General features: G+C 44.2%; 1 protein-coding gene across 1 annotated transcript; it reads right to left on the bottom strand.

Moving 5' to 3' along the window:
• Nucleotides 1-1,132: 1,132 nt before the first annotated feature.
• On the bottom strand, nt 1,133-5,945 carry LOC146809453 (ciliated left-right organizer metallopeptidase-like). Its single transcript, XM_085616305.1, is given in 1 exon segment — nt 1,133-5,945. A coding segment is annotated over 1 exon segment (2,046 nt). The 5' UTR covers nt 5,192-5,945; the 3' UTR covers nt 1,133-3,145.
• Between the last annotated feature and the right edge of the window lie 10,978 nt (nt 5,946-16,923).

The following is a 16,923-nucleotide window of genomic DNA, read 5'->3' as shown; positions in this document are numbered from 1 at the left end:
GATAATAGGGGAATGGAAACCAGGACAGAAAAAAGTACAAACATACCTCACCTGTTAAACAGCAGGTCAGCCTACGCAACGCTAAAGGTACATATAGCAGCAATAGTGGTCTACACCAGGGGTTTCAGATAACCACTTCTTTGTATTCCCCAGTGGTGAAGAGATTCTTAGAAGGTTCTAAAATATTTGCACCACGAAGGTCAGTTCCAGCACCATTGTGGAACTTCAACACTCCTAATGCAGTTATTGACAGAGCCTTTTCAGTCTGTGCACAAATTGGACCGAAGATCACTCACTCTAAAGACAGCTTTCTGATTGTGATCACATCGCTACATAGAATCAACAAACTTCAAGCATTGTTGATACAGGAACATGCCTTCAAATCCACAGGGACAAGGTGCTCCTCAGAACCAACTCATGCTTTCTACCTAAGGTGGTGAACCAATTTCATGGCAACCAAAGCATACAGCTACCTACGCCACAGACCAAAGAGCCTTGCACACATTGGATGTGAGGTGGGCTTTAATGTAGTATCTGCAGGAAACACAGGAGTTTCGTACAGGAAACCAGTTGTTTGTCTCCTTTGCTAAACCAAGCAAGGGTTCTCCGGTAAATAAAGGGACAATCGCAAGATGGATAGTGGAAAAAAATACAGACTTGCTATTCCAGAGTGGGGAAGACCCTAGACATGCACCCCAGAGCACACTCAACTAAGAAAAATGGCGCAATATTGGCCTTCTTTGCAAAGGTCCCCGTTAAGGAAATTTGCACAGCAGCTATATAAGCATTACCACACTCCTTTGCAAAACATTGTGTGGGCATTCAAATGAACAAAGAAGCACAGATGGGACAAAAGGTACTACAGCACCTGTTTGTTAACACTTCCTCATTTCAACCCAACCAACCCAAGGGAATGGATACTGCTATGTCATTTAATGTACAGCATGAGAATCCAGTAAAGGAACATACTAATGGAGCCATGCTACTATTGAACTGAAATAATAAAAGATAATGGGAAACCCAATCTACCCTTGAGGGCTTGGGTAAAAGTCTATGAACGGGTAAAGGTGCCTTCAAGGTATTCTTTTGACTGTACTAAGTTGTATTGCTTTAATGTACTATTTGGTGCAAGGATTTTTCATTCACTTGCCAATTTATTTCTTTTCAAAACCTTTTGTAGCATAAACACACTTATCTGATTTGCAGTTCTTTATAAACAATAAGAACCCATGACTAAATCACAACACAAAATATAAAAATATACAGAAAACACGGGTCTATATAAAAAATGAAATTGTTTCTTTTGAAATTCATATAGGGTGCTGCAAAAAAACACACAATGTCACGTGAGGAAAACAAATACAAATATTAGATCCTACGATGTCACAATTGTATACACTTTTTCTCTATCCTTGATTGTTATCCAGAAAGAAGTGTAAAAGTCGACATTTCGGTCTCTAGGCAAGCATCGATAAGACCATCTTCACGACTACAGTGTATAAAATAGTTGACCCCTAATGGAACATGGAATAAACAATAATTACCATGCATATAAAAAATGTTTTATAAAAACAATTATTACGCCCTTGCAAAATTTTAATTGAATATTGGTTCAAAAACACATTTAACGAAACATATTTCTTAATTCCAAAACAAATTACTATCTTAGACGACACAATTAATAATGCTTATTTGTTAATTTTGATTAAACATTACTTTGCATGTACAGCTGATTTTTCATGGTGTTTTTTTTTTGTGCCTTTTTTTGTATATCACGAACAAAGTCTTTGTTGATGTAATGGTACTTTACAAAGTGGTGCAATCAAAACATAGCAGCTTGCCATTAATCATTTATGATATTAACATAATGTTTCTTTATGCACTACAGGCATACAAAAAATATTCTAGTAAATGTTATAAGTAAGGACGCTCTGGTGGTGATACACCTTAGCTAACTGAATTGTACTGCACATACAATGTCTTCTGATTTTCTCGAAGAGGATTTTGGGCCCCCTTCCCTGTCTAGAAGGTTGGCAAGAATGTATTTCCTTTTTATTGTGGTCAATTATTGCACTAAAATGAAAGAAACATGAGAATAAAGTTAGCCAGAACACGAATTCTCATGGCCAAGCATTAATCCAAAAAGCTTTTTACTTTCAGCATCTCAACATATATAATATTAAGTGTGTTGTCCAGATCTATCCGAAATCTTTAACATTCGGATTTGACGGGAATACACAGAGCTTGGTTTTAGGACTTTCCCTCTTCCGTAGATGGGGTATTTGCTCTCCTTTCAGCTCAGACTTTACTTTCTTGAAATAGAGTGCCTGTATGGAATCTATTCAACCCACTCTGGCAAACTTAATCCCTCCAGTTCGAGGTCTTTGTCCTTTGCGCCTGCCACAGGATGGAGGATGAATGATTAAGTGATATCCTTCTTGACCAGGAAAAAGCAGGACGATGAACGCAAGGGGTAATGACTAGGACTTCTGTTTTTTGCAGATTTAAAAGGCTATTTAGTGATGGTTTGCACTCTAAATTTAGTCTGAATAGCATCCAGAAATGCACACTCTGAACAACCTGGTGGTGTATTTCATAAGCTTAAATGGAGATGCCTTCCATTAGGATAAAAACAAATGGAACCTCTCACTTGCCACCAAAGTTTTAAAGAAACTGTTTTTGATACCAAGGAGGTAAAGGTCAATTCCTCTATGTCTAGTAACCACATTCAGAGGTTTGTACAGAGATTATAGACCTTTGAAGTCATACTTGTTTGGTTTGTTCTGTAACCATTCATGTGTAAGCTCTTGACCCGCAACGCTAATTTCCTAGTAGTGCTTCAGAAGATGAAGTGTATTGTGACCGGTATTTTCCCATTCTTGTTGCTTGTCCCCTCTGTGCATGCTAGGCGCAGAAGGCAATTTTACAATTGTCTCTGCACTTCCATTAGCTGCTGTGCATGTAGTTTTTGAGGGTTCTCGAATCTAAATACAAACAGAAGGTGGGATGTCTGTTTGTCTTCTTGCCTTGGTTTGTGTGGCTGGAACAATATCTGCTCTTAATCCAAGAAACAAAAGGGCCCATGACCTTGCAGACTGCACACAAATGACCATTGCATCAGGCACCCAGGATCAGTCTGTGTAGATCAAGGAACTCCTGTGATAACATCAGGAGAACGCTAGGCATCCTGTATCTGTGCTGCTGTCCTGTGCTTGCGATACATGATGAAACCTGTGATCAGGAGGAAGGTGGAAGCCAATCCCAAGCTTATTAGGATAAGGGTGAGGTGACTTTGATTGTCCGGTGTGAGTGTAGGGGGCAAGAGCGTAGCATCATCAAGTCTGGTGATTCCAGAAACGTTTGCCAGAGCCTGGACTGCCAGGTTTGCCAACAAAGATAGTGTGTTCTCTGGAATCTGCATGTGGCCTTCTTTTTGGTCTAGGTGACCCTGCAGGATGAGGACTTTTGTACTTTTCATGGCAGCCTCGGTTGGATAGCTTGAAGAATCAGCTCTGTCTTTAAAAATGTTTGTCACCCCGTGGCTAGGCTGGAAATCTTCGGTACGGGTGACATTCTGACAAAACAGACCATTTGGGCAGAGGATCAACCCTCTGTATCCTGGCACCTGGATGGATGTCCCTGCGGGGCAGCTAAGCCATGGTGACCCAGCTACTTTCACTTGATAATCCTCTTGTGCAACGCAACGGTGAAGGTAACAGCATCCATGGACCATCTCACTTGCAGAAGAGGGGCCCTCCAATTGTGGCACTTCTTTGGTGAGCGTGGAGAAAAAGCAGCGGCTGTCAGCATGGTAGATTTCCCCGAAATTGTTTTTGGAGTCCATCTGCACCTGGTTGCCTTCTAACCAGCACTCACTCCCATTAGCGAGTGGTTTGTACATCCTACAGCCTTCCAGAAAGGGATCTGTGCTACAGCGCCCCTTGTGGAGGTGCATATAATGGCAGCCAGAGCCACTTCCGGTGCAGAAGTATTTTGACGCGTTCTTCCCGCAGGTGGCCGCGAGTCCGAAATCAGCTCCTGCCCCTTGGCCCCAGACTAGCTTCTCCACTGCACTGCTATTCACCCGGTACCACCCTGTGTCTGCAAAGGCTGCCAGGGTGATCTCATCCAGCTGTATTAAGCGTGCATCAGGAAGGGAGGCAGTCAGGATGGATCCCTGCAGAACTCGCGCCTCCCAGTGAGAGGATGGGAGGCCACCTGTGTCCTGGTTTTCAAGTGGTGCTCCAATATGCCCTCCACCGAGATGTGCCCTCATTTTTTCCATCACTGCTGGGGTGAAGATCCGGACCTGGCCAGTTTCATCTGTGTTTGTCACTCTTGCACGAGATGAACAGTTTATACCAATTGCTGGGGCATACATACAATCCTTCCACTTCTCAAAGAGTCTGCGGGAGAATCCAAGGGCGTGGAGCAGTTCATGTAGGGTAACCTGCACCACATCTTCATGGCGGCTGGCAGCCTTCCCGAGGTGAGCTTGGCAGAAGATGATGGCACCTGCCACAGGGCGTCCCGTACGGTCCAGTTGGCAGTAAGAGGCATAGGCAATGACAGATGGCTCACTGTAACATTTGTCCGTGCTTGCCACCTTCACATAGAGAATGAAGTCGGCTCCGGTCACACCAACACCATCCTCCTTCATCACCTCTCGGGGAACATCTCCATACTCTGGCCAGATAGCATACCCTTCCAGGTGCTCGTCTGGAATCGTAACCTCCAGGCAGCTTTCGGTACGGTAAGAGCGGTCTGCAAACCCGCACTTGTTGAAGTTGGGAGAGTCAGGGTCACTCCAAACGGAACGACAGTACAGATTGACGTTTCGGCTCAGAAGCAAAGCACCTGGTACATTACGGACTGCCAGTGCGCGCGAAATCCTGGAGGTGGCCTCCTCCATGGCGGCCCGCAGCCGGGCGGCGTCCTCTTGGCTCAGCCGGTCGCTCTCCGCCGGGACGTACCAGGCCCGGATGCGTATAGGAAGCAGTGGGTACGGGCTGGTCTCCCGCCGTCGCCTGGGCGAGGGCAGCGTGGTATGGGGGTCAAGGGTTGGGGCTCGGAGCACAGGGACTGCAGACTGGACGTCGTCATGTATGCAGCGAGCCCAGCAGGGATGCCCAGCGAGAACAAGGGAACATGCCAGCGGGACCACTAACCAACTAGGCCAAGGCGTCACCATGGTACCATTGATAACAAACAGTACTGACCACTTAGCCCATCTGTCACTTTCACCCCCACATTTACAACACCCCCTCCCACTCTAACACCATTACATCTCCGCCTTGACTTCGCGCCTGCACGCGGACCCCCTGACTCGATACTCTCACTCTGCGCTCTGACCTCTAACCCTGCATAGAAATTCAGGCGCCTGTGTCCCTGTGCCGAGATCCCATCCCGCTACACTTCCGCTGCTGCTTTTACTCCGTCTCTCAGTACTTTCACGCCTCGACCCTTCCGCTCTCGAGTTCACCCTTGAACTCAGGCCTCCTGTGCTGTGGTCCTTTCACCTCAGTCCTTTGCCCTTGACCCCTGCGCTCCTCACTGTTCAGTCCTACACTTCGACATCTTGACTGCTGCTAGTCCTCCTTCCTCCTGTCTCACGTATGAGCCTCTTCCGGTCACGTATGTTTACTCTCAGCTCAGCGCCTTGCGGATCCCGCCGCCCCTGTCATTTCTCCAGCCCCACCTGGCAGTCTCTCCCCGCTGTCTGTGGCCCTGTAACCCCTCCTTTTGTCTGGTTGGCACCTCGGCCCTACCTATCTCTCCATGGCAGTCTCGCCTGTTCTTTGGAGGCTTTCAGTCTCTTCCCAGCAGTCTCCCCCCTGGCAGCCTCTCTCTCCCTCAGCTCTCCTGCTCTCGGGTCAGCGAGCCGGTCGGGTCAGCGAGCCGGCAGTGGCGTAGCTATGGTGAGGCGATGGGGGCGGTCCGCCCCAGGCGGCACTATTTTGGGGGAGGCAGTGGCGTAGCTAGGGATAGGCAGTCCGCCCCAGGCGGCACTATTTTGGGGGAGGACAAAGGCATTCAGATAAGGCTCGGCTTGCTTTCGTGGATGTTCGGGACGGGCAGAGAAGGAATAGGACTGGGCAATGTCCTCTTTTTTGTGTGCTGGCAGCTGCCCCTCCCCCCTCTCTTCCTATTATTCCCTCTCTTTCTGTCTTGCTCCTCACTTACTGAAAACCATGACTTGAAGAAACAGTTCACAACCTCTCTTACCTTCTTTCATTTAGTTGCTTCCCTGTGAAATTAATCCAAAAAAGAAAAACACTCTTCTGGGAAATGCCCCTTTTCTGACATTTTTCTATTCCAAAGTGCAGCGGGATAGAGAGAAATAGAAGGTTTTAAATATGAAAATTAATACATAACTAAATAAAGCAAGACAGAGTGGTTGCAAAGTGGCCAGATTGGTTTTATTTACATCCAAATACATCAGCCTCATTTTACAGAGTTTGCCAGTGAAGTGCTACTTTTGTTTTCTCGTCTTTCTTTGAACATCATTGTTGTTCCCGGGTGGGAAAGTGTACCATTCCTGGAGGTACTGCAATACCTGGTTGATGGGTGGATTGGAAAACAAAATGAGTACCATGGCTCTGTGTTTATGGATGTGGTCTTTTTAAACCATACTGTTTACGTTTCGTAAGGATCTAAGCAATGGACATTGGAACGGTTTCTTTCAGGGCCCTCTAGTCATGTCCTTAACTTTACAGGTAAAACCTCTCGCTGATTTTTGAATAATGAGTGAGAGATCGTTAACCGCTTGCATGCTCATGACGAGCCCAGCTCGTCATGAGGCACAGTGGAGCTGTGCTCATGACAAGCTGGGCTCGTCATAACGGTCGCGGCCCGCCGCCCACGCTCGATTGATTCCCTGCCTGTGGGGAGAATCAATCAGTGGGCGGGGTCGTGACGAGCTCAGTTCGTCATGAGCACAGCTCCACTGTGCCTGGGCTCGTCATGAGCACCGCGGCGCCGCGCCCCCCGCGCCATGGAGGAATTACCCCCGCAGCGAAGGGGTTAAGGTAACCATGTTGTTTCTGCTTACATTTCACATGCTTTACTTAATCTTGCATTCCCTATGAGTGTTTGCTTTTACTTTTTTTTTTAGGCAGCATAATACTTTATCAAGTGCATAATTTGAATTGAGCCACATCCAAGTGTTTATAGCGGGCACAATTAGGTTGTAGCTGAAAGCAGTGCGAGTTTCTCTCAGTGGGGCAGTATGGTGTTCAGTGGGGGAGAGGATGTGGCACTATGGCCAGAGCTGTCGAATTTGGAACTGGGGAACCGGGTTCAGCCTTCATGACCAGTCCACCAGACCACTCTACTGAGGGAGTACATTCCCATGCTAGACCTTAGAAGGCCCTACTAGACCTTAGAAGGCTTGATGTCTTAGCACAAGCAGGTGTACCCTAGTCGTGTCAATTGTGGGTTAACCTTGAAGGCCTGTCCACCACAATCCATACTGAAGTTCATCTCCAGTCTTGCGGGCAGGCCTACGAAGCAGCACACCCTAGAGCAACAGTGATCCAGTCGCTGTGACTCTGTCACTGTGGTCACATGAACCTTGAGCAGGTTAGGGCGATGCAAACGTGTGACCGCACTGGGTACCTATTTCGGGTGGGTGCGTAGTGTTTGCAAGTATATTATGGTTTAAAAAAAACTTGCTGCCTCCTTCCTGGCATCCAGCAATTTTCAGAAACAATAAAAATGTCATGATAACTTCGGTGATTAATGTTCTTCCTAGAGAGAGATCGGAGTTTTGTCTAGTGGAAGGGTTGACTCCTGGAAAGGTAGCACAGAGGGTTAATGTGCCTGCTGCAAAGAACATGTACCATGCAGATCACAAAGTGCACTGCTTTAATGGGGGGACCATCATGAATGGTCATTTAATGTCAGCTGTAGATGATGGATCCCTGAACAGTGTCATATATGTGCATGTTTGCATTGTGCTGAGGGGATTACCAGGTAATTGGTCACGCATCTCTCTGATGGATGTCACATGCGGTTTTTCTGAGTCCCCAGATAGATCATGCAGTCTGTGTGTTCTCTTTAGTACTGCCAGTCACTGCCAGTCACCGGTGCATTCAACTGTGTAGCCTTGGACCGTGTCATGTATGTGCATGTGACTTGCATGATCGAGGTAACTATTAGCGGCGATACTACGTGTCTCTCAGACCTCTTTCAAGTGCTCGCCATCCTATTTCCCTAGCAACCCCCCCTCCCCAGGTGCGGCAATCTGAGGGATAGCCCCAGGCGCCACAAGCTCTAGCTACGCCGCTGGTCCGGCTTCCTATCTCCTGGAGATATCTCTGGACACACGGCACAGACACAGCTGATTTCTCAGACAACAAATTCATAACCGTGATAAGCAATTACAGTTTTAATAGGCACACTTGTTATTCAAGGGTTGTAAGATCTACTAACTACTATTTAAATATATAACAGCATATCATCTTTGTTCACCTGGATCAATTGATCTAATACAATCCTGATTGAAACTGACACAAAGCATATCCGCTAAAACAGTTGTTTCATATATTCAAGGAGGAAGCTATTTAATATCAAAATAATGACTCGATCAATGGATTTGATTCTGTCTCGGTCAAAACTCACAGAGATCATATCTATTAAAACCGTGGATTCATATATTCAAGGGGAAAGCTTTTTACTCTCAAGCTATATATAACGACTCTTGATCAATTGAATCAACAATTGCAACTCTCGAGGCTGCTTCACTTACCGGAGGTCCTGCTGGTGAATCACTTGCTGCTTTGCCGTTTCTGGGGTGCCCACGCTGTTTGTCTCCTCTGTCGGCGCCCAACCAAATCGCGCCCGTGACAGGGGGAGACTACAGCTCCCAGCCTGCTTAGCGGCCACTTCCGCTTGTCTTCGCGCCCAGAGGCGCTGAAAAGGCAGAGGCTCCCTCGGTGGAGCGGGGGTGCAACTCTCGAGGCTGCTTCACTTACCGGAGGTCCTGCTGGTGAATCACTTGCTGCTTTGCCGTTTCTGGGGTGCCCACGCTGTTTGTCTCCTCTGTCGGCGCCCAACGCAATCGCGTCCGTGACAGGGGGAGACTACAGCTCCCAGCCTGCTTAGCGGCCACTTCCGCTTGTCTTCGTGCCCGGAGGCGCTGAAAAGGCAGAGGCTCCCTCGGTGGAGCGGGGGTGCAACTCTCGAGGCTGCTTCACTTACCGGAGGTCCTGCTGGTGAATCACTTGCTGCTTTGCCGTTTCTGGGGTGCCCACGCTGTTTGTCTCCTCTGTCGGCGCCCAACGCAATCGCGCCCGTGACAGGGGGAGACTACAGCTCCCAGCCTGCTTAGTGGCCACTTCCGCTTGTCTTCGCGCCCGTAGGCGCTGAAAAGGCAGAGGCTCCCTCGGTGGAGCGGGGGTGCAACTCTCGAGGCTGCTTCACTTACCGGAGGTCCTGCTGGTGAATCACTTGCTGCTTTGCCGTTTCTGGGGTGCCCACGCTGTTTGTCTCCTCTGTCGGCGCCCAACGCAATCGCGCCTGTGACAGGGGGAGACTACAGCTCCCAGCCTGCTTAGCGGCCACTTCCGCTTGTCTTCGTGCCCGGAGGGGCTGAAAAGGCAGAGGCTTCCTCCGCGTCGCGGGACGCGCGTGGGCGACGCCGGGCTAAGCCCGGGCAAAGGGCGGGCCGTTGTGCGGCCGTTAGGAGGCCGGAAGAGGTCGGGTCGGGCCACCCCCCTAAATCAAGTTTTTTTTAAAAAATTGCTCGTTGCTACGTTGATGACGTGAGTTGTATCAAGGTTTTATTCAGTTGAACAATCGCTGCACCAGGGTTGCTGTCCCGTTATAGTTCTGTAAGATCTTGCGATTGAAATGAGATAGGTATTCTTTTATCTTTTTGTGTTCTCTACTGGTGTGTAGAGATACGATTTTTAAACAGTACTGATTTCTTACTATCAATACTAGAGACTAACACATTTGTATTGAGACTCAGAATGGCCACAAAGAACTCCACCTTGGACAACTATTTGGTCAAAATGGTGAGCAAGATAAATAATGACCGACGGAAATCACTGGGGAAGGATTCTACTCCGGACCTCACTACTTCTATAGATACTGATATTGAAAGTGATCTTACTATGTTGGATTTACCCAGTATTGTCACTTCTTGTACTGAAACCTTAGTTACCACTTCTTTAGATCACGAAGTATCTACTCAAGTACCGTTAGAGTTACCTAGTGAACCTGTGTCACCTCATTCCCCCTTTAAGAGACCTGTAAAGAAATGTAGGAAAACCCTAACTAAGTGGGGAAGTGCCCAACCCAAGTTGAAGTTGGACCAAAGACATAGAAATACTGTGACTGCTACTGATAACACAGCTAGCAAGGGTGATGGGAACGATAACCTTTTGGGACACATTGCCAAGATTTTTGAGGCAAAATTAGACCTCATAACTAAACCTCTCATGGAAAAAATTGATTCTCTATCCATGGAGGTATCTAGCCTATTTGAGGCAAAATTGGATCTGGTGACCAAACCCCTTTTGGAAAAAATTGATTTCTTATCTACGGAGGTATCTGGGTTGGGCGGTCTCTTAGAGAACAAGAGGAAAGATCAGACTGCAACAACTCCTGAAACAGAAATATATTCAATTGATCAGGCACAACCGGCCATAATCAGAAGGAAAAGTCCATTCAAATCCTTACCCAGGGAGATATGTCATCCAGTTGGTTGTACCACTCAGTCAAATGTAGCTCCACCTAATAGTGAGAGGGCCACTACTCCTGGATATAGACCAAATCATATTAATCTCCCGCCCGATTGTGAACCTTATGTTGTTGTCCTTTCAAATGTCCCACCCCTAGATCCGACAGTATCAAATCATCGGGAGGAATTCCACGATTCTCTTAAACGGAAATCAATTGCTTGGTTACATAAAAACTGTGGTTTTCCCCCATTCCTCTCTGATGACATTCTGTCTACTAGAAGGGTATCCTGGATTGGTAACGCAAGAAAAAGATGTAAGGGGGATTGCATAATTATTAATTTTAGATACCCCCAGCACGCTGCGACCGTCCTTCTAAGAGCAGCATCCCGGGATATAGGGGAGTTTGATGTGGGTGTGCATTCTCTGGGGTATTTCTATAGGCATTTGACCAGAGTACCACATTTACCTAACACTCGCAGACCCACGCTCAATAGCAGAGGCATAAACTTTATCGTCCCAACTGAAAATAGATTCTCAGCATTGAGCATGTTAGATCAAAATGACTGACTTTTACATCTAAATGAATCAAGCACAGACACACGAATAGACAATCAGATAAGGGGTTCAGGCGTGAATGTTGAACAATTGGGTTCAAATCTTACAATACCAACATGCCCCGGTGTTACTGTGTTAGACAAGTTGGGAAATAAGATTTTATCTTCCTATCCTACAACGAGTGCGGCAGCTAGTTCGGGGGTCATAGACAAGTATTATATAATGTCCATGGAGGGAATGGATGATATTGAAGTTGCTAATCAAGCTAATAAGGCAATTCCTTTAGTCATACCTGAGGTCATTACAGGGAATGACATCATATTAGTAGGCCCAGCTTTACCACACATAAAAGAGGATCCATGTATCAGATTGTTATCTTGGAATATAGCTGGGTTAGCTAAGAATTTAATGGATGTGATATGGTCCTCATACATAGAGGATTATGATATCATATTCTTACAGGAGACATGAATGGTGGAAATCCCCCACAGGTTGGGTTACAAAACATATTCTTCTAATGCAACACCATCTAATAGAGGTAGAGCATCAGGGGGATTGGTTATTTGGGTTAAAGTGTCTCTAGAAATAGAGGCTAGCCAGATATCCATTTCCCCTCCAGACCTACTTGGCATTAAAATTCTTACCAGAAGGAAAGAAATCATTTACTTAATAAATATATACAATAGACCATATCCATCTCATAAGGAATCTAAAACGATAGAACTCCTGGATTCCTTTTTAGATACACTGGGAGATAATGCAAAGGTATTAGTTGGCGGGGATTTTAATTGTAAATATGAGCCTGTTTCGGGCATGGAAAAAATATTCGATGAACAAGACGCCGTTAATGATATTTTACCCCTAGAGTCAGTGGGCTCAGCTAATAACACCGTAGCCGTTTTACAAATTTTGCAAATGACTGTGGCGTACGACTTAAGGGCTTGCAACGGCCGTTTCTGTTCGGATAGACCAGCAGCTCCAACTTATTTCAAGGGAACTTACAGATCACACATAGATTTTATAATGGCATCCCGGAACGTATGGGAATTAATAGCAGATTTTAAGGTAGACCAAAGGACAGAGAGTGATCATTTCCCTCTCCAACTATGGTTAGATCCTCACCCATTTATTACTAGTCATGATGGAGAAATGTTACCAACATCATCTACTGGGGAGTTACAAATATCTAACAATAGACGTGCGGTAAGATGGCCACATATTTTGGGGTCGGAAAAAACATTGGAAAACATCTACAATGTCTTCTCTGAAATTATGGGAACACCCCAGCTACCTTTAGTGGGTACTCAGGGTGTTCTTGATTTACATTATAAGTTGTTGGATGCTTTAACTCCACTACTGAGTAAAACCTATAAACAAGACAGTAATAGGGAAGGGAATCCTCTCAAGATGGTGAATCCATGGTATAATAAAGACTGCCGACAAGCTAAATTAAGGCTGATTCAGGCAGTAAAATCTGGTAATCTTCTAGATATAAAAAATGCTAGATTAACTTATAACAAAACCATGGACCAAGCAAAAAAATCCTGGGATGAATCTATTTGGGACGATCTCTTAAATGCAACTAAGCAGCGTGACCAAAGCACGTTCTGGAACTTAATTGCCAAGGGGAATAAGAAGGGTAGATCAACTAAGGATATTTTCCTAGATGAAAATACATGGTGTGACCATTTTACCAAGCTTTACGCCAATAATAAGAAGAGTTTGTCCCTCAAGGACCATGAGATAGACTTAGGAACGAGTAATGCTCCCTTACACTTCAGTTTAGAAGAATCCATTCAGGCCTTGCAGGCCGTGAAAATGAGCAAAGCTCCTGGTCCCGACAAAATTCCCGGCGATTTATTAAAACATGATGTAGAAGTGTGGGGACCTTACATAAACTTCCTGTGTAATTCGATTGCTGCTGGTACACCAATCCCTGACTCCTGGAAAGGGGCTGAAATAATAACAATTTTTAAAAAAGGAGACCGTTATGATCCTAGTAATTACCGCCCAATTAGTTTAATTGATATTTTACAAAAGATTTTTGCCAGACATATTTTAAACAGGATTTTAGATTGGACTGAAGAGACTAAAATATTGACTAAATATCAAGCTGGTTTTAGATCCAAAATTAGTACTATTGATCAAGTATTTAGGTTTATGTGCATCTGTTGGAAGTACATAAACCTAAGAAAGGGTAGTCTATATGTGGCGTTTGTGGATCTTAGGGCCGCCTTTGACCTTGTTCCGCGTAAATTGCTGTGGTCTACACTTAAGAACATGGCGGTCCCAGGGGAATTACTTAAAGAACTTATCAGGCTTCACACGGGGAATTTTGCTAAAATCAGATGGGGAAAGAATGGTGAAATCTCTAGGGCTATTCCCGTAGACCGTGGTGTGCGCCAAGGATGCGTGTTAGCCCCAACACTCTTTTCCCTATATGTTAATGATATACCAAGTTATCTGTGCATGATTCTCCAAAACTAGGTGGTGAAGGGGTTACAGCATTATTATTTGCCGATGATACCATCCTTATTTCCCAAACACCGAGAGGCTTACAAAACTTGGTTGATACATTTCAAAAATATTGTGAGGGGAAGGGGTTAGAAATAAACCCTAGCAAAACCAAGTATATGTCCATAAACCCAAAAAAATCCCTTAGGAGTAATCTGTTCCTTGAAAATAAAAAACTGGAACAGGTTGGGAGTTTTACCTATTTGGGGATTTTACTGGACATTAACTTGTCTTGGAAAGGACAGATGGACAAAAGTTCCATATCCCTCAAACAAAATTCAATGCCTATTTTAAGAGTTCACGGAGCTAGCTACTCCAAGGCTATATCCCCGGCTCTTGAAGTATATAAAGCTAAGGCACAATCGGCTGCACTATATGGTGCTGAGGTTTGGGGCTACTATTGTAATAATACTTTTGGAAAAATTGAAAATTACTTTGTGCGTAGCCTACTAAAGATACCAACTAGAACCCCTTTGGTTCCTGTATTTTTAGATATTAATCTAAAAAAAATAGATTACCAAGTAATTTTAAGACCGTTGTTGTATTGGGTCAGACTATGGGTAACCCCGGAACTGAGTGTCTATAAAAGTGGTTTTGTCGAAATATCTCAGATTGATGGCTACTTGAATACACCATGGGTAAAGTATGTTTCAAAGTGGTATGAAAGATTAGGGCTTGCACACCTATGGGATGTTCCACAGAATATGACACTGTCTTCTAGGAAGCTTGTAAAGGATACCTTTTGGTCGTACGTCAACGGTGAACTATTGTATAGCTCATCGTCTGGCAAATTGACCATGGAATTTTTGCTTTTCAAAGATACTCCTAGTTTAGAGCAATTTATGGATGAGATCTGTCCACCATTAGAAAATCACTATACTTACAGTTTAGGTATGGTGTCTTACAGATGAATGCATATACATCCTGTTTGGGGAAGGTAAAAGGCCCTGACTTGTGTACCATTTGCTCTCTAGGGGCCAAAGAAGACGCTGCCCATTTACTCTTTTTCTGCCCGAAATACAAAAAACCAAGGGTTTGTTGGATCAAACCTGTTTGTAATTACGTGGGGGTTAGATCTTATAAAGAGGCAGAGCGTATACTCAAGTCAAACACCTCACAGTTAGTGGTGTTTGGAATAAGTAGATTTTTATACAGCGTGTATTTTATTCGGAAAAGATCTAGTTACAAGCTGTAAATATATTTGGACTTATGCTCTGCTCTCCCCCTTTCCCCACTTTCTGTGCTTCACTTATGTCTTATTGTCTCTCCAGCCCATGCAATCAATTGTTTCTGGTTTTTAATTAACTTATATATTGTTATTTATGTTTTTATATGCGGTATTGTGTACTTATGGGTTACTTACAAAACAAATTTTATCGCCAATTTAATGTAATTATCTCCCATTAATATGATGAATTGTATATATGTATGTATACTTATCTCTGTTGACTTTTATGGCTCATTGCCGAAATAAAGTTTAAATGAATCAACAATTATAAACACTTTTAATCAAAAAAGGGCAGAAATATCGTTTTCACACGCCTACATTTATTCATAGATTTCTATTTATTTCAATATCTAAATTTGTCGCACTAGCATGCCATTTTATGGACCTCATTATCTATGCGGGTCTTATGTCACATTATTTAACCAATATATGCATAGTCATAGCTCATTTATGCAACCTACATATAGGTATCTAGTTTTTTTTAAAGAAATGTTTGTAGAGATCTCCTTAACTTGTTTGATTTAAAAGATAGAAATTTCAAATACCTGATATATTTTTCCAAAGATCCTGAAACCCAACACAATTTATGTAGTCGAATTCAGTTATATAGGAGACAGCAGTCTCTATTTCATGGCTCTGTTTATAGAAAAAGAACGAAGTTTATACTTATGCCCGCATAAATTTAGCAAAACTAAATTTGATCATATGTTTGACTTATTTTGTAATACCTGTTATTTCTTTATAAAGATAATCGCCATAAAAAGGAAATCTAACTCCTGGGACCGTCTTGGATGGAGCCTCTCAGTTAGCTCTCCTGGAAGGGTTCTCAATTATATGTATACAATCTATAAGAAATATAGGATAGCTATTTAAGTCTATACAATTCTTATATAGGGCTATATGCTCATTCATAACATCTATTCTATGGTCCATACCTGATATTTCATCATGTGCGGAAGAAGTCGCGAGTCAATTGTCGGATCTGCATCAACTTCATGCAGGGCCGATCTCGTATTTATACTCAGTTTGGAGCGCGAAAGAGGACTCAAATTGCACGCGTCTAAAGCAAAACCTGAGACTGGCGGCTATCTTAAAATGGTGTTATACTGGTTTTTAGCTATTCTTAATTTGAAACGCGGAAGGGAACTTAGACGGTAGGCATCTCAAGACTAGAAAGAGAAACTACTTTACACGTATCTTTAGCTATAATGCTAAAAGCAGTAGTTGTTGTCTATTTTGTCCCTACATATATTATCAATTAAATACAGTATCTCTGCAAGATGTTAATAGTAAGTAATAAAATGGCAAATATTACTAAAATCTACAGCGCAGAGAAGAACCTAATTTATGCGTATGGTTGGCAATACTGCTAATAATGGTCTTTTTGAAGCAAAGACTGTTATAAATTTCATCTCTGCATATATTATCATTCATACAAAAATTGCTTGAATCAGATAGTGGTTCTACACAAACTGTTAAATCCATCAATTCTATTTAGTGTTTGTGTTCAGACATTTGTGGTATACAGAGTTTAACATTTGAAAACATTTTATTAAACAAAAAACAAAGATGCACCTTTGAACATTACAGTATATTTCACGGCAGTACTTCTGGTAGCATAGGAGCCTGTCCTGACAGGTAGCAAAAACACCCTTACAGTCATCACCTCCCCCTCCCACCCTAGCCACCCCTCGCTTCCTCACGCCCGCACCTCCATCTCCCATCACATCCCTCCCCAGGCCGCAAGAATGGCGTAGCTGCGGTTTCAGTCACTGAGCTCGGACTCTGAGTCCGCCACCGGGGGTTCACAGATATTGCCTCTAAACGTGTTCCATTTTCCCCAAATTCGTTGCCAGCGCCTGGGACAGCCTCTGTTCTTACACACCACCCTCTCCGCTGTCATGGCACTGTCCATGTCACGGGCCCATCTCCCGTGCG

The sequence above is a fragment of the Triturus cristatus genome, chromosome 7, assembly GCF_964204655.1.
Source record: "Triturus cristatus chromosome 7, aTriCri1.1, whole genome shotgun sequence".
NCBI classification, from domain to species: Eukaryota; Metazoa; Chordata; class Amphibia; order Caudata; family Salamandridae; genus Triturus; species Triturus cristatus.
Note: the sequence above shows the minus strand (reverse complement) of the source record. Positions and strands in the feature narration are given on the sequence as shown.